Source organism: Hypanus sabinus, chromosome 15, assembly GCF_030144855.1.
Source record: "Hypanus sabinus isolate sHypSab1 chromosome 15, sHypSab1.hap1, whole genome shotgun sequence".
Classification (NCBI taxonomy): Eukaryota; Metazoa; Chordata; class Chondrichthyes; order Myliobatiformes; family Dasyatidae; genus Hypanus; species Hypanus sabinus.
The window spans coordinates 23,256,013-23,280,433 of record NC_082720.1 but is presented as its reverse complement, the minus strand read 5'-3'; the positions used below and the strand labels follow the sequence as shown (position 1 = coordinate 23,280,433).

Sequence of the window (24,421 nt, the reverse complement as noted above, 5' to 3'; positions counted from 1 at the left end):
TAAACTTTAATTTGCAAATCAAAGCTGAGACAGTCATTGAGCTAGTCGCTGATTGCCCACCGATCCTTGGACATAGCATGTTTTATAGCAATCTCCTGGTTTAGTTGTATTAGCATATGCAATCAGTCTATAGTTGCGTATCACACGTACATCCGCCACTATTGTTTTTACCCATGTTCTAATCTACATCTCTTAGCTACCTCTCATTAACCCACCATTGTCTTCTACATTCTTAATATTTCATTCCCCTACTAAATTGGGTACATGCATAGCAAATAGCAAACTCAGACTACATAATTTACATCTCTTAGCTTTCTCTTATTAACACACCATTGTCTTCTACATTCTTAGGATTTCGTGACTTAATCATGTTCTAATCTACATCTTTTAGCTACCTCTCATTAACACACCATTGTCTCCTACATTCTTAGGATTTCATTCTCTAGCAAATAGCAATTTGCAACTTTTATACTCCAATACTTCCTATGGTGCATCAGCTAAAATGTGAAATTTCATTAGTTTCCAAAGGAAGTGAGATTTATTAGCCATGGTTGGACCAGAAGAGGCATTTGGTGATGTTCACTGCTAGGAACTTGAAGCTCTCGACCTCAATAGCTTTGATGTGGACAGGAGAATATGCATTGCTCCCCTTCCTGAAATCAATGACCAGGTCTTTTGTTTTGCTGACATTGAGGCACCTGCACGGGACAGTTCTCCATCTCCTTCCCATGTTCCAATTTGAGATACAGCTCACTGCAGTGGTATCATCTGCATACTTAGAGAAGGAGTAGAGCAGGGGGCTGAGGTTGCAACCAAGTGAAGCACCAGTGTTTAGAACAGGGGTGGGCAAACTTTTTGACTTGAGAGCCACAAAGGGTTCTAAAATTTGACAGGGGGGCCGGACCAGGAGCAGATGGACGGAGTGTTTTGGTAATACACCTCATAAGAGAAAATAAAATATCATGGGATATGTAGAAAACATGTGCTTTAATTTCAATTGAAAATGAACAAATGCATTACAACAAAATATCTGTCTTTGAAGTCCTATGGTATTTAGCTATTTATTGAAATGTCTTTTAAAACACTGAAAATTAAATGAATAAAATACAGCTTTTTTTAATAGTAACAGTTATTATTTTAAAGCACTGAAAATTCTGTTATCCTTCAAGATATTATCATCATCATTCTCCTCCTGACTGTCTTTATTTCAAAAACGGTAGGAGATGCAGGTCTACTTGCCCTGCTCCTTCTTATTCAATTGTCCCCTGTGCCAAAACTCAACAACGACCCGCACAATGACAGAACAGTGAGAGCGCGCCAATATGTGGAGCTCTGTGCTCGCAAATCCCCGCAGGCTATCTCCCTTAGCCGGAACGCTGGCTAATTGTGAGCCGGTTCGGATGTGCCAGGAAATGGGTCGCCACAAGGTCACAAAGTAAAGCGCAAATGTGGAGTAATACGCTGCACTTCAACAAAGGTCAATGTATATAGAGTGCGTCATCTATTGGGAAGACGCCAGAATTGCGGGGAAAAAACGTTAACAAGGTTTATTAATATAATTTCATCAAGTTCTGCGGGCCGGATTAAAAAGCTTAACGGGCCGTAGTTTGCCCATGCCTGGTTTAGAATAATCGTTGCAGAGGTGTTGCTGCATATCATTTCTGATTGTGGTCTATCGATCAGGGTCAAGAATCCAGTTGCAGAGTGAGGTGTTGATCCCAGGGTCCAGAGTTTGGTGATGAGTTTTCTTGTAATAGTATTGAAGGAGAAACAGTGGTTTATAAACAATGGTCTAATGTGCAGTTGCAAGAAAAAGTTTGTAAACCATTTGCAATTACCTGGTTTTCTGCATTAATTACTCATAAAATTACTCACTAATTAAACCACATTTTTATGAGTAATGCAGAAAACCAGGTAATTACAAAGGGTTCACAAACTATTTCTTGCAACTGTATCTTTACAGTTCAAATGCTCCAGGGATGAACCTGGAAGGCTGGAGTTAATGCATGCCAGACTAGCGCCTCATAGCATTTCATGAAAGTGGATGTCAGACCCACTGGGTGGCAGTCATTAAGGCACATTATCTTATTTTTTTGAAGGTACAGGGATGATTGTGGTCTTCTTGGAGAAAGAACGAACCATGGATTTAAAAGGGAAGATATTTTAAAACGTATGCAAATACTACCAACCAGCCAATCTGCTCAGGATTTAAAGACATTGCCAGGAACATCGTCCAGACCAGATTTTGTTTGAGGGATAAATATTAATCAGAAGTACCCTACTTTGTTTTTGATTTAGTGTTTGGGGATCTTATGCTTCCTCTTGATGGAGGTACACCAGCAGTTTCTCAGTTCCACATTGAAATGTCAGTCAGCAATTTATGCTCTAGACTAGGGAGGGAATCAATACACTGATCTGTAACAAAGGGCAAGGGTAAGCCATAGTAGATCCATGCTTGTTCCAAGTGCTTCTACAGTTGTGTTTAATGTGAATGCTGTACGTGATAACTTGCACTGAATATGGCGATCGATTGCCATGTCCTTTGTACAGTAAATAAGCAAATTATGATTCTACTTTATCAAGATGGACTCATAAAACTTGTCCTGCAGCTCCACTGATCTGAATTTAATCCTGACTTCAAATGCTCTCTGTCTAGACCAGGAGTCCGTGGACCCCTTGATTAATGGTAAGGCTCCATGGTCTTGAGTATGCACATTCTTCTGATGACAGCAAGAGATTCCTTGGGTGGACTGGTTTCCTGTCTATACAAAAATGTGTGGGTTGGTCTGTTAATTCACAACAAAAAATAACTTCTCCTGCCATGTAAGTGAGCACTAGAAACTTGGGGGGGGGGGGGAGGGTTGATGGAAATGTGTGGAGAATAGAATGGAGTTAGTGTAAATAGGTGATGAATGGTATGCAGTGGGTCTGAGGACCTGTTGCTATGCTGTATGAAAATGAAATCAGTGGGTTTGATATCTTATTTATTTAGAGAACACAAACATTATCCAAAGACAAAATTAATCTATGACTACAAAATCAGGAAGGTGGCTTTGTACAGATCAGTTTGTTTAATGCTGCAGATTTATTTGATAGAAATGCTCTCTGTTCGTCCTCAGAGGATCAAATGGTCCTAAAATACTTTGTGTCATTAACAATAAGCGGCAAAGTTGGGTTAGTATGTGTAAGTAAATAATGACTTGAGAATTGCCAAGAAGGGCTGTGAACAGGTTTCTCCTTTACTTTTTTATTTTACTTTAATGGTTCTACCATGTCATGTCATGCCAGATCAATGAATCTGAAATATTGCAGTATGATGACAAAATCTTGTATCTAACTAGCTGACTTGTAAATTGGTTGGTTTTTTACACTTCTCTTTAATGGTAACAGTTTCATGCACGTGGAGGGAAGTGTGCAACAGGAACCGAAAATTCCACCTCTTCTGAAGTTTCCAGTGGTTCCATGTCATCTGAGTTTTTGGCCTCTCAATGTATTTTCATTCTATTCCTAATCACCTTGTTTCCTGTACCTTGTACTAGCTGTCTGAGCAAATAGTTTCTCTCTACTTCTACTTGAATATGGGGCCTCTCCCCTCTCAGAATCCCTACAACATCCTGTCCCCCAAGTAAAATAAAAATACCTGTGACATCTTTCCTATCAGCGATTATTCTGTTGTCCTAATGTGTTTTTTCCCCTTAGGCTCTTTTTTAAGTCTTCAATTCCATGCATTTCATAGTCAGAAAAGTACTGCACGCAAGCAGGTCCTTCAACCCATCTAATCTTGGCCAGGCCATGTAAACTGTCTAGTCCCATCAACCTACATCCATGGCCTTCCATTTCCCTTCTACTAAATGTTGAAATTGAGCTTGCATGCACTTCCTGTACTGAATCACTAGCTTAACCATGGTATAGCACCGTAAGTGTCCAACCTCAATGTGACAGTGATTCAATGCCAGTTTTCAATGTGTCTGCAGCATTGGCAGTACTTGATTTACAGTCTCATGACACTGCACTCATTGAGTTCCACTCAATCGTTACTAAGATCCTGTTCTCCTCCCCCACATCATACACTTTAGAACTCTTCAGTACTCAATGCTTCCTCCTACCCTCTTTATGCAACTTTGTTATATGATTGTGAGATGTGATGTTAGTTTTTCCATTAATACCGACAGAATCCCTTGTACCTGTCACAATAGATAATCTGCTTGAGAAAGCCACCAGGTTGAGCAGATTTGCGGGAAGAAAGGAATTGACAACATTTCGGATCAGTACCATGCAACAGGACTGAGAGTGGAAAAGCAAAATGGTCAGCATAAATAGGAAAGAAGTAAGAGATAAAGCCCAAGGTAATCAGTGGACTGAGTGGTTTTAGTGGACAAACTGTAGTTCATTTGGAGGGATTTGAGTGATGGATGATCTTAAATGATAGATGGAGGCAGATGGAGTAAGGTGAGGGAAGTGGAGTGTTAAGGTGGAGACAGATGGTAGAGGGAGTTAAGCAGGAACTCATAGAGCTACAAGTGCTGGAATCTGACAAATTGAGGAGTTAAGGGGAACTGTTAGAGGAGAAGTAAATGGTACTGATTAAATTTGAGGATGTTACAAAGCAGACTGATGAAGGTCAAAAATGTGGTGTATGTGAATTTTATTAAGATTTTTGATGTTTCTCTGTCGTTGCCTCATTCAGAAAGTCAAAATGCGTGGGCTGTTGTAAATGGAGTATATTTTGCCTGGAGGTTGATGACCAATGGTATTTAGCAAGGGTCTGTTTTGGGGCCCCTGCTCATTGTGATTTTTTATAAATAACTTGGATGAGGAAGTTGTAGTGTTGGTTAGTAAGTTTGCAGATGACAAGAAAGTTGATGAAGCTGTGGATAGTGCAGAAGGTTGCTGTAGGTTGCAGTGGGACATTGACAGGAAGCAGAGGTGGGCTGAGAAGTGGCAGATGGAGTTCAACCCAGAAAAATACAAAGTGATTCATTTTGGAAGGTAGAATATGGAGTTAATGGTAGGTTTCTTAGCAGTAACAGAAATATCTTGGGGGGGGGGGGGTCTACATCTATAGATCCCTCAAAAGTTGGTGCACATGTTGATTTTTTTTAAGATAGCATATGGTGTGTTGACCTTCAGTAATCGGGGAATTGAAGTCAAGAGCCACAAGGTAAAGTTGGAGCTCTGTAAAATCATGGTTAGCCCATACTTCGAATATTGTATTCAGTTCTGGTCACTATTATAGGAAGAATGTAGAAGCTTTAGTGAGGGTGCAGAGGAGATTTACCAGGTGCTGCCTAGATTAGCGAGCATGTCTTATGAGCATAGGTTGAGTGAGCTAGAGCTTTTCTGTTTGGAGCAAAGAAGGATGAGAGGTGTCTTGAGAGTTGTCAAGATGATAAGAGGGTGAAAAATGGCCTGATTTTAAGGCAATTGAAGAAAATGTGGCAGGGATGTCAAAGGTATGTATTTTATACAGAAAGTGGTAGGTGTTGTATTCAATAATTTCAGTGATATTTGAGTAACATTGCAATTATATTGTATGATCAAGCATTCTTTATTTACATAGTTCATTATATATAAAGTACATGAATGGCATATGTCATTATACTACCACGTCATATTCACTAAGCGGCTCACTAAAAAAAATGTAAGTTGACATGCTACCCTGGCTGCCATGTTTTTCTGCCAGTTTCTTTCTGGAATTACCAAAGGCAACAGGGGCAATGAGGAATCAAAAGGAAGGAGAAGCCTTTTCAGCTTGCGTGGCTGAAATGAAGAAATTGTCTGAACATTGGCAGTTCAGTGATGGCTTAGTGATGCACTGAAAGTCTATTTAATTTGTGAATCTTACAAAAAAGCATACAAAGACAGCTCCTAACTGAAGCACAACTCGCCTTTAAAAGATCAGTTGAAATCACTGTATCAATGGAAACAGCAGCCAGAGGCTCAATTGAGTTGCTGTTGAAAATGAAAGTGAGCATGAACAAAATTACAATGTCGAAGCAGAAACCTGCTTGGCGTTACTTTGGGGAAGGGGTCCACCTACACCAGAGCAGCTGTAGAGGTGAAGTTTGCAGAAAATGCCACAAAGTACGACACATACCAAGAGTATGTCAGGCTGACAAAAATTAATTGCACAGAAAAGAGAAAAAAGATAGCTCATGTTGCAGTTTAAAAAGTGTATTAATCTGTATGCTGTTGATGAAAAATCTTGATAATGATGAGAGTGACACAGGACTGGTAGATTTGAGATTTCCCGTGTGATAACTTAACATGATGCAAGCAACGGAAGTGAATGGAAAATTAACTGAAATGGAATTGAACACTTAATCAGATGTTTCAGTCATTCCACAAAATGAGATTGAATGGCATTTCAAAGGCACTGAATGGAAGCTTGTTGATATCTAGCTAAGAACTTATACTAAAGAAAAGATAACTTATGTGGAAATGACATTCGTAAGAGTGAAGTACAACAACAACAAGGCACATTGGGCTTGAATGTGGTTAAAAACAAGGACCAGCATTGTCGGGGTGTGTTTGGTTGAGACAACTACATCTTGATTGGAGATCCATCCACTATTTGCATGCCACATCCCCTGCAAAAGAGTCAACTGAAAATGAATTAACAAAAATATTGGATGATGCCACAGCAGTGTTCAAGGATGGTAATGAAAAGCTCAAACATATCAAGGATAAAATAGTATTAAATGAAAATGCCACACCCAAGTTTTGCAAAGCCTTTCCATTTCCTTATACCATTTGTGTTAAAGTAGCCAGTGAGCTAGATCTCATGGAAGGTGAAGGAATTCTTTCCAAGGTTGAGTGGAGCCCATAGCTGACATCTTTGGTCCCAGTAGCCAAGAAGAATGGGTCTGACAGAATCTCTGGTGTTTTTAAGGTCACCGTCAACTATTTCATGTATTGAAAAATAGATCAATACCCTCTGCCCAGGATAGGGATATCTTTTCAAATCTTTCTGGAGGGAAGCACTTCAACAAAGTGGACTTAGCTGAGGCCTACCTACAGGTGGAGATGGAAGAAGAGTCCAAAGTGTTTCTCATCAGAAACACTCAAAAAAGAGCTTTAATATGCTTATTTTTGGAGTAGTATCTGCACTTGCAGTCTGGCAGAAAGCTATGTATCAGGTGCTACAAACCTGCCCAGGCACTCAGTGACATCATTGCTATCAATGAGGATGGCAAGGAAAATCTCAAGACTGAGGTAAAAGACTAGAAGATTAATGACTCAGAGCATGATGCAAAAAGTGTGAATTCTTTAAACCAAGTATCACTAAATGTGGTCACGCTATTGGTCACGCTATTGAAGAACAGGCATTACACAAATGCGCTGAGAAAATTCAAACAAAGGTGGGTGCCTTAAGGCTAAAAAACATATCACAAGTCCTTTTTTAGAATTTGTTAATTACTCTCAACAGGTTCCTGCCAAACCTGCCTACTGTGCTCCACCCCTTGAACTGATTACTACAGGTGGGGAAGAAATGGCAATAGACAAATCAGTGTGAGGTGGCTTTGCAAGAGACAAAGGAATTGGTGGCGTCAGACACTGTATCCACATGTTCTGATCCACGTCATCCAGTGAAGCTTGCCTGTGAAGCCTCACCTTATGGTACACTGTAGGTGCAATCATGTCACATGTTCTGAGTGATGGAAGTGAACGTCTTTCCATCATGTTCCCTTACTAGTGCAGAGGAAAATTACACACAGATTGACAGAGAGGTCTTGAGTCTGGTTTGGGGTGTAAAATGTTTCAGTCAGTATTTGTATGGGAGAGAGTTTACCCTCATTATTGATCATTAACCACTAGTGTCTACTTTCAATCCACACAAGAATGTTCTACTAACAGCCACAGCACAACTGCAGAGATGGGTTCCATTTCTTGGAGGAACAATTACAAGTTTGAATTCAAGAGTACAACTAGTCATGGAAATGCTGATGGTTTGTCCCATTTACCCTTGGAAAGGGAAGTACCAGAAAAACTCACAAAAGAGGACACTCCTCTTGACCTACTCTCCTTAATGCAAATCAAAAGTCTCCCTATTACGAAGGAGATGATCCAAAGGGAAACCAGAAAAGACCCCATACTGTCTCAGGTCTACATGGCAAAACAAAAGGCTATAATGTGAAGCAAAAATCCCAGTTGCCCCATGTTTTACCAACACTGGGATGAACTTGACCTTGACTGGGGTTGTCTTTTTATTGGGATTGAGATTCATTGTACAAACTGAATTGAATGCTAAGCTGTTGAAGGAGCTACATATCAGACAACTAATTATGGCCAAAATTAAATCATTGGCTTAAAGCTTTGCCTGTTATCTTGGGATAGATCAGCAGATTGAGCAGCTTGCTATGCACTGTTTGGGATGCCAACACATCCAAAAATGCTAATGACAGTGCCTCTCCATCTCTGGGAATGGCTTGCTTTGCCCTTACAGAAGATTCATGTGAATTTTGCTGCCCCATTCATGGGCAAAAATTTGTTGGTAGTGGTGGATGCAGCTACAAAGTGGTCAGAAGTGTTCCCAATAGCCTCCACTACAGACTCACACACTGTCGATGTGTTGTGAAGCCTCTTCTTGAGGACTGGTGTAAATGGACCATAGTTTGTTGTGGTACAGTTTCATTCGTACCAGAAAATGAATGGAACATGGCATGTATTTGCTCCGTACCCCCAGTTACAAATAGCTTGATGGAAAGATTTGTCCAGAGTCTAAAGAGTACACTGTGAGCAATGTCAGCAGAGCACATTACACTAAAACTGAATCAGAATCTCACCAATTTACTCCTTGCACATCGCATTACAGCACTCTGTGCAACCAACAACTCACCAGCTATGCTGTTCCTGGTTTGTCCCTTGCACTCATGCTTGCATCTCCTCAAACCCAATCTCAGAGGAGTATGCAGAACAAAGAACTGAGACAAATTGAGGGGATCCTCAAACAAGGGCAAGTGATGTCTCACTTCCGTACCAGCAACCCTGGCGAGGGACTATAGAGGTGAGCAAAAGTGAGTACTTGGAAAGGTTAAGGACAGAACTAGACCACTCTCCTACACAGTGGAGATTGCATCTGATGTCACCTGGAAGCAACACATCGATCAGTTGAGGAGAGTAGAGTCAATTGTGAGAGAAGAAAGGTGTTCGAAGTGATCAAACTACCTACTGCAGTGCCAAAGTCAACAACTACGAGCACCACAGAGGAGGCCCCAAAACCTGAGATTGTTTCACAGCTACCTCCCACCTGCCAAGCAGAGTGACTGCCCCTTCTTGTCAGCAAATATCTTATCCTACATAACTAAGAAATCCTCCACAGCAGTTAAATCTTTGGGCCTGAATGGGGCAACTTAAATTTACTATGCTGTGGATATCTGTATTGTAGTTGTACTATATAGTGCACTGGGTAAGATAATTAGAGACAATATTTGAGTTGAGATACATTTTATACTGAGTTGGACTTCAGAGCTAAACAGGGAGGAGTATAGTGTATTCGGTAAAATTTGAGCTCACAAACAGTTATTGCATTACCTTTGAAGCACTTCACTGCTTTGTATATTACAACTGGATTTAATAAAGTATGAAAGTCTCTTGGTTTTCTTTATCAAAAAATACATATTAGACACATCTGATATGAAAAGAAAATGCTGGAGATACTCATCTGTTTGAAATATCTATTGAAAGAGAAACAGTGTTACTGTTCTGACAAAGGGTCTTTGACCTGAAATATCAAACTTCTTTTTCCCACAAATGCTGTCCAACTGCTAAGTGTTCACAGTATATCTGTTTTTTATTGCTTCTTTTTATTTTATGGTCACATTTGGGTCCTTTGATCGGTGAATCTCTTTTCAAGTTTGTGTAAATGTTCTATATATGAAATTATTCTGGGTTTCTAATGTTAGGTATATCAAGGCACTGGTATTATTAATTGTAGATATCAATCATTCACTGAAGATTGCATTTATGGGAAAAAGGAAGGACAGGTATCTTCTTGTAATCTTTAAAAGTTTAATGTTTTTCCTTTTAAAATGAGCACTGAATAGAATTCTGTTCAGTACAAGTTTGAAGAAAAGGGTTTTTTCCCCCCATTTTTAGCCATTTTAAAACCTTCTAATGTAGCAAACCAATCCAGATTTTAAAATGGCTGAAAGGTTGTTAATTATATTAACCTAAATAAAATGTATTTAAAGGAGACTAAAAACCCAAGAGTAAAGTCCCAACTGTATGGTAAATAAGTGTTCTTACTTAGCAGCTATTTTTCTCCCTTCTATTGTATATTAGTGCTCTTTTTTTTTAAATCTTGCTTGTTTTTCTTACATATTTTACTGTTCCTTTTCAGCGTTCCCCTGGTTTGGGATGGATATTGGTGGGACTCTGGTGAAGCTGGTTTATTTTGAGCCAATTGATATCACAGCTGAGGAAGAAGAAGAGGAGGTGGAGAGCCTAAAAAGTATTCGCAAGTATTTGGTGTCAAATGTTGCCTATGGGTCCACAGGCATCCGAGATGTGCACCTTGAGCTCAAAGACTTGACGCTTTGTGGCCGCAAAGGAAACCTGCACTTTATTCGATTTCCAACGCATGACCTACCTACCTTCATTCAGATGGGGAGAGACAAGAACTTTTCAACACTACACACAGTGCTTTGTGCAACTGGAGGTGGTGCTTATAAATTTGAAGAAGAATTTCGTACGGTAATAACATATTAATGATGTCCTCCACAAAACCATTCTTATCCAATGAAAAGCATATTATTTCCAAGAATAATGGGGAAAATAACCTAATTGCCCCAATTCCATCTCTATCCCATTTTGTGGATGTGGAATATTCAGGATGTCTATCCGGTAAATGTCTGGTGACGCTCTTTAAGGTTTGAGCCTTTGTAAATGATCACTTGAATGCAGAGATAATAGCACCAATTGTCACACTACAGAACAGGTGACCACAGGGCAGAAATGGAACAAAAAATTAGAAAATAAAATTGTGAATGATGTTAAACGTATTATGTGCAATAGACTTGCTGCAATTTCTTTACACTATTTTTGTAGAAGGCACAGAAGTAGATCTGTCATTCCCACAATGCCAGCAGAGAGTCGTGCTTGAAGAATGCCCGTGTTAGTCAATGCTACCACATTTACCACAATGCTACCTGATTCTCTGCCACTTTTCAGTGACGTACTATTACACATCATACAAGCTTTTAAAACCTAATCTCAATTTGCTTAAGTATTTCCTCCTGTTGCAGCACAATTTAGTCTTAACATCTGACCTCATAAATAGTCATTTAAAGTGACTGCAAAACACTGGCTGCAAAAGACTGTCTACTTTCAGAGCATAGCTGGTTGTAATCCAGTCTATAGAATGTTAGGATCACCCTATGATGCACAGTAGAAACATTATGCATGCAGTTCTGACATTATGAAAGGTGATTATAATAGTCTCTTTCAATGCGGGAGGTTGCAAAATACTTTTCTGCACAGATGGAGATATTTTATACAGCTCTGATTCACAGACTGTAGTGAGTTTTCATTTGGAACTGAAGCAAGGTAGTATGCTTCAGATAATATGAATTGCTACTGTAGCATACCTTGGAGAAAGTTGTTTTGGTACAGAAATCGGTGCTATTTTTGTTCTGAATAGTGAATGGTAGTGCTGTGTCCTATCAAAGACACTGTTATCAGTATCTATTCACTCCAGGTCTGGTTCATTTATAATTTTCTCCTTTCTACCTTGCATTTAACTTTCAATCCCCAAACGCTACCAGAATTAAAATCCTCATCCTTAATGCTTAGCCTGCTCGCTCGGAGCATTCAACCCTGTCATATTCTGTGATCTACCCAGCTCTTTCCTCTGAGCCTTCCTCCTCCCCCAGTCAACTTATTCAGGTGACTCTCAACCTTTTCTGTATCTCTTTAGTGATGTTAGAAGCCATGTCTTCAGCTACCTATGTTGCAAATTAATGCATTCCCTTTTCCCCATACATACAGTGTATCCACATCCTCCCTCACAACAACTCTATTCAGTACTAGTTCTGGGTGATTATTCCTAGTATTTCCTGTTTTGTTTTTTGGCTTTTGTGTGATTATCAAAGTAAAACAACTTCTGGTCTCTATGTTTGAAGCTGCCTTGTAACGCAGGTTGGTGCTTCAAAGGGAATTGTTTTGTACCAAGAGCTGTCAGCATTATAGCATGGATTTGCTTCTTGCTTACTCAAGACACAAATTAATGCATTGCAATTTAAGTTGTAGAACATCAGGATGGTGTTGGAGTGATTACTGTTTAGGTACTGACACAAGTGTTAATTATTACCGAATTTTGAATTATTGAACTAAAAGTGTCAACTGAAGCCGTATTCGTCCCATATTTGTATATGTAACTGTGTTCAGTCACAATGATACATAGTCTACTGCACCACCAACATAAGTGATTCTAATGAAAAGTAAACAAAGCAGATTCTCTATTTTGTATTGTTTTTAGCTGATTTGTGAAAGCAAGCAGCATTCTTAAGCAACACATACAAATTGCTGGAGGAATTGAACTGGTCAGGCAGCATCTATGGAAATGAACAAACAGTCGACGTTTCGGGTTTCAGCATTCTTAAATACTAAAAAAGCAAAAGCACAACCCTGCAGAAGCTAGCTATCTGTAACAAATCTGGAAATTGCTGGAAATGCTCAGCAGATTAGGCAGCATTTGTGAAGAAAAATCAGCATTAATGCTTTTATGACCTTCCATTAGAACTGAGGAAAATGTAAACTATTAGCACGTTTTAAGTTGCAGGGGAGGGGATGAGGGGATCTCATTGGAAGGAGACCGAGAGATTGAATGATGTGCGTTGTTAATGCTGACTGAGAGGATTGTGATTGCCTGTTAATGCCAACTGACCTATCTGGAGGGCTAGTAGATAGAAGATAAGAGGAAAATATGGAATTAAGATTGCAGGTTGATGATTTTGCATCAGAACTGGTTAGTTTTGATGCAGATGGAAAGGGTGGTTATCTGAAATTGATGTGTCACAGCCCATAGAAACTAGCATTTCCAGCTTATGCAAAGTAAATCAGTGTTATGCAAGGTCACCAACCGGTAGTGTTAAGTTTTACTCTGTACACAGGTGCAGCCTGATCCACTTGGCATTTCCAATAAATAGGCTGTCATTTTATATTTCCAACACCTGCTCTGTATGTCAAAGTTTCAACATTGCTTTTTTCTCTCTCTCCTCTGTCTCATTCATCTCCCTCATATTTACACTTGAGGCAAATCAGGTGTAATTACCAAGCCATCGTCACCTACTGTCAGACATACAAAATGTGCTGGAAGTCTTGAGCAGCACAAAACTGCTGGATGAACTCAGCAAGTCATGCAGCAACAATGGACAGAGATAAACAGCTGAAATGTTGTGCCTTCATCAGGGCTCTCAGCTTCTCCTAGCTGCTATTTGACATTAATTCTTTCTTGGTCTCCACCCTATTGCTCACATTCTTTTTGTTCTTTCCACCACTCCCATTCTCTGTAAGTTAAATCATGTTTATTGCGTTAACTTTTCAGGTTCTTAAAGGTATCGGCTTAACCCCTTTTCTCTATCCCTTGATGCTGTCATAATTAGGTTGATGTTTCCTGCATTTTCTTCCTTCGTTCTTAAAGTGCAGTTACAACTGGTGCAGGGAGGTGTACTCAAGTTTTTTGTTTCAATTTGTATTTATTTTCCTTCACACTCAATTTTATAAGGAGCAACCAGAAGTAGATTAGACTAACTACAGCTATACGGTCTTCAACATTTGTTGTCATGTATGGTAACAAGCATTGTGCCTTACTGCTAATTGTTGTTTACTGAACAGAATTAGAAAGTCTGCTAGAAATTTACTCGCTGTTACATATCACTTCTTCTGAACATCAGTCATAAAAGTGAACAATGGGATGGTAGAACGTTAGTGTTTTGTTATTAATTATTTTCAAGTAAAGATACTGGATCTGTTTTCCAGAGCAACTAATGAACTCAATTCCTTTCAGATTGGTAATCTGCAGTTACACAAACTGGATGAACTGGATTGCCTGGTTAATGGCCTTTTGCACATTGACTCTCTCAGCTTTAATGGCCAGGCAGAATGTTACTACTTTGAGAATGCCTCTGATCCTGAGAAATGCCAGAAGATGCCTTTCAACCTTGATGACCCCTACCCATTGCTCGTGGTGAACATTGGTTCAGGAGTCAGCATATTAGCTGTTTACTCAAAGGACCATTATAAAAGAGTAACTGGAACCAGGTAAGTTATCAGTAATTATGAGAATTCAATGTTTTAACCTGATTAAACTTATCATCCTACATCACTGGAGTGTACATATTTAGGTGTAAGAGCAGTTGTACAGAGTTCCAGTTAGTTCACTAAGTTGCCTTGAGAAAACAGGCAACATTGTGGCTCTTACCCACATCACTGTAATCTCAAACTGTGGCCGCTGCATGATGTCTCTCTCAAAGCATGGAGGTAGCCGTAGCCAGTTTGTTTAAGGGCCTTGCTCATCTCGTCTGAGTGAAGAAGCTTCAGTTACATGAAAGGAAGCTACTTACTTTCAAATGTTCAGTTTACTATTCCTAAAATAGCTATTCTTGCATTGGTTGTTAATTATTCTTGTAATGTTTCTTTCAGTTTAGGAGGTGGAACCTTCCTGGGCCTCTGCTGTTTGCTTACAGGTTGTGAGACTTTCGATGAAGCTCTTGAAATGGCCTCTAAAGGTGACAGCACAATGGCCGACAAACTAGTCCGGGATATCTATGGAGGGGACTACGAGCGATTTGGTTTGCCAGGTTGGGCAGTAGCTTCCAGGTAAATACAAGTGATGGTGCAAATTGTATTTTTGTAAATGATTTAATTTAGCCCTTCGGTCACTCCTGCAGCAGTATATTTTACATTCCATTCAGAAAAACAGACAGTGCTGGAAAGAACATCATGCCTTTAATGTGGGAAAAGAGGCAACAAAGTCCTCCAGAGACCTGTGAGCAAGCGGTTGGCTAGATATTTATTTATTTTGTCTCTTCCTCTTCCCTTTGGTCCTCACCAATTTTTACTGATGCACTATAGAAAGTATCCTGTCTGAATGCATTACAGCTTGGTATGGCAACTGCTCTGCCTGTGATCACAAACTAGAGGGTTGTGGACACTGCTCAGCATAATCATGGAAACCTGTCTCCCCTCCATGGATTCTTTCCGCACTTGTCACTGCCATATTGAAGCAGCTAGCATAATCAAAGACCCACTCAAGTCATTTTCTCATTTCCCTCTTCCATTGGGCAGGAGATACAAAAGTCTGCAAGCATATACCACCAGGCTCAAGGACAGCATCTATTCCACTGTGATGAGACTGTTGAATGTTTCCCTACTATGATTAGATAGACTCTTGATCTTAGAATTTACCTGATTGTGATCTTGAACCTTGCACTGCACTTTCTCTGTACCATAGTACTTTATTCTGCACCCTGTTATTATTTTACCTCGTGCTCACTCAATGTATTGTAATTAATTGATCCATATGAATGATATGCAAGGCAAGCTCTTTCACTGTTGCCTAGGTACATGTGTCAATAAACCAATTTATCCATTAATTCTGCTCTCTATTATACCTCATACTACCTCAATGGACTGTTGTAATTAACTTGTATGAATGGTGTGCAAGACAATTTTCTTACTGTACCTCAGTGCATATGACAATAAACCAATTTACCTTTTTTCACAAACAAGAGAAAATCAGCAGGTGCTGGAAATCCAAGCAACACACACAAAATGCAGAAGGGTTTTGGCCTGAAATGTCAACTGTACTCTTTACTTTGATGCTGCCTAACCTGCTGAGTTCCTCCAGCACTTTGTGTGTGTGTGTGTGTGTGTGTGTTACCTTTATTTTGTTCTTCTGTTTTTCCTACTAATTGTTGGGAATGTTTACAATGCATGGTCATTACCATAAAAATACTTTGAAAAACACTTCACTGCCATTATGCCTGCAGGGAGAAATACAAGGTGGAGTGCAGTAATATTTACTAAGTAAGCTTTTAATTAAAATGGAAAATCAATGTCTATTTGAAGAATATGTACACCAGCTTACAATGTTAGAGTTTAGATGCCCACATTTTATTAGATAGTCTGAGTATTGCATCAGGGACTCAAAAGTTTACAGAATAGATGTAGGCTACTCATCTTTGCCTTTACATGCTGTAGAAGGGCTATCTCGTCTTTTGATTTTTGGCTATTTGTCCATGGACTTTCTGCTCAGTACTTTATGTTCATCTGTTTAGTTTTTGAATACATCGCATGTTCCTGTTTCTACCATTCCTTTAGGTAGTAAATTTGAGAAGTCAAACATTTTTTTGATTAAAAAATATGTCATCTGCTCTTTAATCCTTTGAGCAATTGCTTTAAACCCATGACCCATTCTTACAGCCCTTGTTGGTGAGGGAACCTGCTGCTTCTCGTTATCATAAAATCTATCAATTTTGTTAGCCACAAACAGCGGCTACTGTAATTATGAAAATGATCTGCAGAATAAATAACTTCAAAGTTCAAAGTAAAATTTATTATCACAGTACGTATATGTCACCATGTACATACATACTTAACAAATCTGTAGAACAGTAATTGGAAGCAGAATCAATGAACAACAAACTGTGCAAATACAAAGATAAATAAATAGCAATAAATAACTAAAGCATGAAGTAACAAGCTATAGAGTCCTTAAAGTGTAATAATTGGTTGTGGTAACACCAGAAATAGAATATCCTCTTTTGTTCAAAAGCCTGCTGACTGAGTTGTAGTAACTGTCCTTGAGCCAGTGCTGAGGCACCTATACCTTCTACCTGAAGGCAGCAGTGAGAAAAGAACAGAGAGAAGAGTTGGCTCTTTTGAAGTAAAGCTGTCCATATTGTTTTTGATTTCTTGTGATTATACGTATGGGTCATATGGATTAAGTTAACTGATACCTAAAGTGCCTTGTATTCCTGATTTTCTCCTAGTGCAGCAAAATTGTATGGAGCTGAGAGATTGAATTTGTGCTTATCCAGTTAACTTTAACAAGAGTGGTTAGTGAAGTGCTAAAGCTGTCCTCTTCTGGCATTTTTCCAATTTGATCATTCATCAATAATCCCCAAAGAAATACCTGTTAGTTTAGGACAACATTCGCTTAAGCTGAGACAACCCCACAGTTCAACATGCTGCTTCCACGCTTTCTCAGGCTGGCACATATATAATGATCAAAGACTCAAAGTACATTTATTATCAAAGTACGTATGCAGTATACAACCCTGAAATTCATCTTCCTCACAGACGGCCACAAAACAAAGAAGAGCTATGAAACCAATCCGTTCAAAGAAAAATATCAATCCCCCCCCATGTACAACACCCCATTACACATTGCAACAAAAAAAATGCGAAAATGTAAATTAAGGTAAATATAGGGCAAAAGTACATTTCAACTCAGTGTTCATTATCAGTTTTATCCATAAGGGTACTCAGCAATTTCAGATTTTATCTCAATTTGTCAAGTTTTGAGGTAAAAACAAAATGACAAATGGATTTTGTGTAGTAGTGGCATAAGTTTCCAAATATATGTCTCAAAAAGGATTCACAGTGAACCCAAAACAACAGAGTTTGAGATTGATGAAGATATGGACTGGTTCACTTTATTTTAAATTATTATGGTCAGTACCAAATGTGTGTTATTGTTTTGAGTGAGTAATATTTTGCTTTTTTATTCCCTTGTAGCTTTGGCAACATGATTTGCAGAGAGAAACGTGATTTAGTTAGCAAAGAAGACCTAGCAAGAGCTACCTTGGTCACCATCACAAACAACATTGGATCCATTGCACGAATGTGTGCACTGAATGAGGTATAGTGGCTATCACTAATGTTTAGTAGGAGATAGTTGTCTTTATTGTACTGTGTATTTCCATGAAGCACCCAGAAATGAGAGACACCATAGTTAATTGAGAAAATAATCAACTTAATCTTGTTTAGTTTTAGTATAGAAATTATTTTTAATATTAGCTTTGAGCTTGGCCCTTTAGTGTTGTTTTGAAGCAGCAGGGTAAGTTCCTTTAATAAGATCATAAAGGTAACCTTTTAGCCATTGAATTCTACTTTGTTACTTCATTCTCCTAAACTTTACATATCATAATGAGTAGTTATTCTGATATTGAAGTTCCTGTTTCTATACAGAACTGATAGGAGTAGAGTTTTTGGCCTTTGGCTTTTTGCTATGTTTACTACAACTTGTTATTGATCACCATAAACTGATTACAGCTTTGGACTTACAATTGTAATTTACTAGAGCAATTTCCTCATTACCCATCATTTATGATTGCTTACTACCGATTAAGTGGTAACAAATTTTACATATTTTAGGATATATTTTCTTGGGAATCAGATAATCAGAGCTCTGTTGAAATTTGTAACCTTGTAAATTTGTTGAAACTGCTGAATTTGTAAGATTTTTAATGAACTATTGAATATATCCTTTTTTTACTGGAAATTGAAGACATTTTTAAATGGTGCTTCTGATGCAAGATAAATTTAATGCAATTTCAGACTAAGTTGCATTTTGCTTATTAACTCAGTTAAAATTGTCACAATATCAAAAAGCTGCATGTTTTATCTATTGCTATTTTAGGACTGGTTAACTTGTTCAAAAATGAGCACGTTACAAAATTGAGTAGTGTTTTTTGGGATCGTATTGTATAAACTAATGGGTTCATGGCTTATCAATTTCATAATTATGCATTCAGTCAGTGATTTAAAAAGTAGACATTTGGATATTGTGTAGATGAAACTTCAATCACCTTGTTGTAGTTCCTGGTTCAGAAAGACCACCAGCAGAAGTACCACCAGATCTGTTAACATTATTTTTGATACATGCTTACTGTGTTCATGCATTCAAAAGAGTAATAAATTTTGTCTCTTTAAACCAATGCAACGTCTGCATATCTTATGAAATAAGGATCTCTTGATGTGGATGGTGTAAATTTGGTCAGAAATATGCGAACACATTTATGTTCATTCACTAATACTTTAAATGTAGTTCAACATTATATTTTTCACCAAATTCCTAAACATAAATCACTCTGAAGTCATTCTACAGATTAAGTAGATGAACATAGGTAGTAGCTTCTTATTCAACACGATCCTATCAGGGTATTGAGATGAATGATCAACTAATTGCCATTTTCGAATCAGGATCATGCCATGTTGTGAAATGTGTTTTGCAATAGATCAGTGCAATACATAAAAATAACTAAAAGTATAAAAGTGCCTTTTCAAAGATGTTCTCAATTGTGGGGGGGGGGTGGTATTGCCCATTTATGAAGCTGGCTGAATTTGCAACCTTATGAAGCCTTTTCCGATCCTGTGCAGTGATCCCTCCATACCAGACAGTGATGCAAACAATTAGAATGCTTTCCAATCTGTAGAAATTTGGTAGAGTCTTCGACGTACCAAATCTCAAAATCTTAATGAAATACAGCCACTGTTTTGTGCCTTTTTTGTAATTGCATCAAAATGTTGGGCCCAGAATAGACCTTCATAAATGTTGACACCCAGGAACTTGAAATTGCTCACCCTTTCTGCTCCTGATCCCTCAGATAATGACAGGTGTGTGTTCCCTCGACTTACTTCCTGGAGTCCACAATCATTTCCTTGATCTTACTGATGTTGAGTGCAAGGTGGTTGTTGCGACATCACTCAACCAGCTGACCTGTCTTGCTCCTGTACTACTCCTCTTTACTGTCAGAGATACGGCCACCAACAGTTGTGTCATTGGCAAATTTATTGATGGTGCTTGAGCTGTACCTAGCTACACAGTCATGGGTGTAGAGCATAGAGCAGTGGGCTAACCACCCATCCTTGGAGGTGCACCAGTGTTGATTGTCAGCGAGGACAGATGTTATTTCTGATATGTACTGACTTTGATCTCCCAGTGAGGAAGTGAAGGGTCCAGTTGCAGAGGGTGGTACAAAGCCTGTTGATTAGTGCTGAGGATACAATGGTGTTGAATGCTGAGCTGCATCCGATTTTTGTCTCTCCCTTCAATTGGAATTGTTTCTTCACTCATAAACTAGCCTTCTGTAAGTCGTACCTGGATTTGTATGGTTCTGGATCATCAGTCTTGAATACCACAGATCTAGCCCACCGCAGACAACAAATCTCCTGGTTCATCCACGGCTTTTGGTTTGGGTATGTCTGCTATGTTCTCACAGGCACTCATCCACACAGGTCTTGAAGTTGGTGACAACTGTGGCATATTCATTCAGATTCAAAGATGAATCCCTGACTATTGTCCAGTTCACTGATTCAAAGTAGTCCTTTAAACACTCCTCCGCCTCGCTTGACTATATCTACTGATGATGCAGCCCTCAGTCTCTGCCTGTACACTGAGACTGAGAGAGACAACCAGGTGATTGGACTTGCCAAAGTGCAGGTGTGGGATGTCACCATAAGTATTCTTGATGGTGGTGTAATAGTGTTCAAGTGTGTTAGCTCCTGTTTCCACAGGTGATATTTTGATGGTAATTGGTCTCCAAGCTGGCCTGGTTGAATTCCCCCACATTGATCATGAAGGCATCCGGGTGTGCTGTTTCGTGACTGCTGATCAGAATGCTCAGGTCCTCCAGTGCCTGCTTGATGTTGGCCTAGGGTGGAATGTACATCGCTACCAGGATGATGGCAGAAAACTCCCTTGGCAGATAAAATGGAAGAAACTTGCCCACTAGGTGAGCAAGAATGAGATAGAACTGCCACAACCATGCACTATGATGAGTTAATCATGAAGTATGCTCCACCCCTTCTACCTTTTACCTTTAAGAGACTCAGCTGTTCTGACAATATGGTGAAGCTTTCAAGTAGCAGTGCTGCATCTGAAATGGTAGGGATGAGCTATGTTTCCATGAAGCAAAGTGCACAGCAGTATCTGGTACTGCAATCTTGCTCTACTGTCTTCTATTTTATTTTCCAGAGACTGCATTTGCCACCAAGATGGTCAGAAGTGGGGTCTAAGGGCCTTGCATTTCAATCTCACTTGTAGTCCAGTGTGCTTTCCGTGTTTCCTTTCATGGAAAACTTGCATCCTGAGTCTAAAGTTCGAGAAATGCCAGCTTTGAGGATTGTTAGATATTTTAAACATCTTAAAATGATGTTGCTTACTGGAGTACCCATGGCCATGACTGCAGATTTCAGCTGTGGTAGTCCTGAACAGGAATGTTTGATGATTCCCTTCAGAAGGCATGCAGAGTTTCTCGTCACTTTCCGACACCATCTTATAAGTGGCTTTGATTGAGAAGACTGGTTTAGATCTGATAAACGTGATTCAGACAAATGGCCACTACCTAGTGGAGTTTGCACAGTAGATTGGTTTGCTTAGGGTAGGCAAGTTTTTTTTTCTGCCCCCGCCCACCAAAGGACTATTAATTAAGAATATTGGACAAGCTGTCGAGAGATCTCAATATATCTTTTTGCAGTGACAGCTTCACCATCTACTTATTCTGTTCCCTGCAAACAATGCAACAATCACCCCACCTTACTGGAACAACTGCAACGATTGTCACTCAGGACTTGAACTAAGGTTTAAATGTTAAGGTTTAAACCTTCTGACTTGAATAAGGTTTCCGAATGGATATTAAATCTCAATATTTTCAGATAGGAAAATCTGTACATCACACAAAGAAGATTTTTTTTTCTGAAAGCTGCAAAGATGGTCAAAAGCTGAAAAGATCATAGATTCTCTATACTTTCGGCTTCTTTACAGTGCTGCCTTGTGACGTGAAAATCAAGCAGCATTGTACAGGGCTATGAAAGTGCAGAGACTTGGCATCTTCTGAAGATTGCAATAAATCCTCAGCTTACTCAGTGCAGCCATTACTTTCCAAATCAAGTTACCTAATTCTATATCTATTTGGCATTTCATTATCATATCTACCTGTACTGGTTTTTGAAAAAGCCCAAAGAAGTTTATAAGCTGTAACATAAGATGCAAGTTATTATTAATTTTGTAGTTTAAGTTAGAAAGAAAACAACAAAGCTAGTGAAAATCATTCGTCAGAAGGTATTCCTTATATTTCCCGGTTTTTAATACTAGCTTCAGTAAATGCCAGCCTTCAAAAGCCTGTTTTTCAGGACTGTTTGATGATATTGTTGGAGATGTATGTATTACAGTTTGAATCTAACTTTAAAGTATGGTGAAGAAATATCAGAAAATGGTCCAGTTAAACTTACGTTCAGTTGGAATGCACTTTTATTTGTACCAGTGGTGTTTAACTTCGGTTAAGTCCTGAAGCAACATCCTGAAAAGCATTCATTAAAAAATCATACAATTTGTGATGTTCACTGTGATCAACTGTAATGACCACATGATTTTAAGTGCAAACTGAGATGATACAAATTAATACACACAAAATGCTGGAGGAACTCAGGCAATGTCAGTTCTCTTGTTTGAGATGACACAAGTGTTTATTTCAAAAGTTTAACCCTTCAGAAGCAGTGTTTCTTGTCTCCTTAAGCAGTTCTCAACATTTTTTTGGACAGGAATCAGTGTATTGGTAAAAGATCATTCAAACACATAACTTCAGATTATAATATTACAATCTAGGAATTGAACCCAATGTTTCATCCCTTTGTGCTTCTGTTGCTTGCAGAAAATAAACAGAGTTGTTTTTGTTGGGAACTTCCTGCGAGTTAATACACTGTCAATGAAGCTTCTGGCCTATGCATTGGACTACTGGTCAAGGGGACAACTGAAGGCATTATTTCTAGAGCATGAGGTATGTACTTCAATGGGTAGTTTGTGGTTTGTCATCTAAAGTAACATTGCTGTATGCTTTTGTGTTTGGTTCAAATTAAATATTGAACTTGCTTTAAATTTACTTCTTAAAAAAGTGTGCAAACTCTTAAAATGTCCGCTTTGAGGGAAGTCTTTGAGTCTGATTATGGACTGATGCCTGTTCTTGTCACCTGATGTGACGAGTCTGAATGAGCAAGCAGGTGAAACCTAAGCACCGGCTTCGGAAAGATCAGACTACAGATGTAGAACTCAGATTTTAAGGAACACAATACAGTAACACCATAGATTATCATCCCAAATGATATAGGAGAAAATAAATAATACCATCAGGCATGCAAATAGTCAACTGTTTACTGTCCCAGTTTAGCATTGCTGGATACCAACCAAACAATCTCAGCTTTGAGGCACTGAATGTTCCTACTGAGCTTATGCAACCTCATTTGCAATGACAGGCTATAATTGGATTTTGAGCCCCAGGCAAGGAGACCAAAAAAGCTACCTCGTTCATAGTAACATTGTTTCTTTCAGACCTTATGCATGTTGCTCCGTTCAAGTAGGTCATGGTGGATCTGTGCTTCACCCTTTCCATCTACCTTCATTTTGACTGGTTGAGCATCCAAATCTGTAAGGGAGTGAATTCTCGATCAGCTCTATACCCTCTGTGAAAACGTGCTCTCTAATTCCTGTGTGGACTGCTACTGATTTTTAAAATTATCTCCCCCACCCTTCCCGTTTCTTTATTGAATTGAGTCACTTTATCATTTTAATCAAATGTCTAGATCATCCAACATCACTCCAAACTCAAAATTAATAAACATATCTTCATGCCTCGATTCTTTATGTCCTGACAAGATTTCAGCAAATCTTCACTCTCTGCTTCCTGAGATGTTTTGTCCAAAACAAAATGTAGTATTCCAGATGGACCCTGACTGAAGTTAACTTGAAGCCCAATGTTCCCTTTGTTTTACACCCACCCAAAAAAAGTCAATTAACAGTCCATTAGATTTACTAATTGATTACTTTTTACCTGTGCAAAGTTTTAGTGATTTAAGCACTCAAACTCTAAATTCCTATCACTCCATTTTTTTCTAGTTTTTCATCAAGGAAAGAAGTTTCCATTCATTATTAAATCCTGACCAATAACCTCACATATTCACCATTGCACTACCCACCTCTCTGTACCAATTTGCTTAATCTTGTAACTCACATCTGCATGACCTGAAGTATCTCCTAACTCAGAAAATGCAAACTTGGCTGTAACTTTGTTCTTTTATCCTCCTCATTCAATAATGAGACTGCAGTACAAATCTTGAGCAGTATCACGTTACAGTCCATGATTTGGGTTACATACCAATTTTCTGTTTTCCAGCCAGTTACTAGCTGATCCCCCAACTAGCTATCAATGGAGCTTGGCACTATTTACATACACAGCCATCATGGGAGAATAGCTAAGCATTGGACAGTGATCTTCATTGGTTAATGGTACTGAAGTTATAAATCAACACCCAGGTAAATTTTGAGAGAAGGAACGTATATGTAGCTGGGAAATACTGCTGATTTTACGAGATCTTTATCCTGAAAAACAAAATTTGTGTATTTCGGTCAACAAAATATATA

The 24,421-nt window shown here is 38.8% G+C and overlaps 1 protein-coding gene across 1 annotated transcript in view; it reads left to right on the top strand.

Moving 5' to 3' along the window:
* The window catches only part of LOC132405376 (pantothenate kinase 3), a 40,243-nt gene that overhangs the window by 6,014 nt on the left and 9,808 nt on the right, over positions 1–24,421 (top strand). The window contains exons 2-6 of the mRNA XM_059990134.1: positions 10,343–10,695; positions 14,009–14,262; positions 14,644–14,820; positions 17,743–17,866; positions 22,659–22,784. Of these exons, the coding sequence (XP_059846117.1) occupies positions 10,343–10,695; positions 14,009–14,262; positions 14,644–14,820; positions 17,743–17,866; positions 22,659–22,784 (1,034 nt within the window). The remainder of the gene's footprint in view (positions 1–10,342; positions 10,696–14,008; positions 14,263–14,643; positions 14,821–17,742; positions 17,867–22,658; positions 22,785–24,421) is intronic.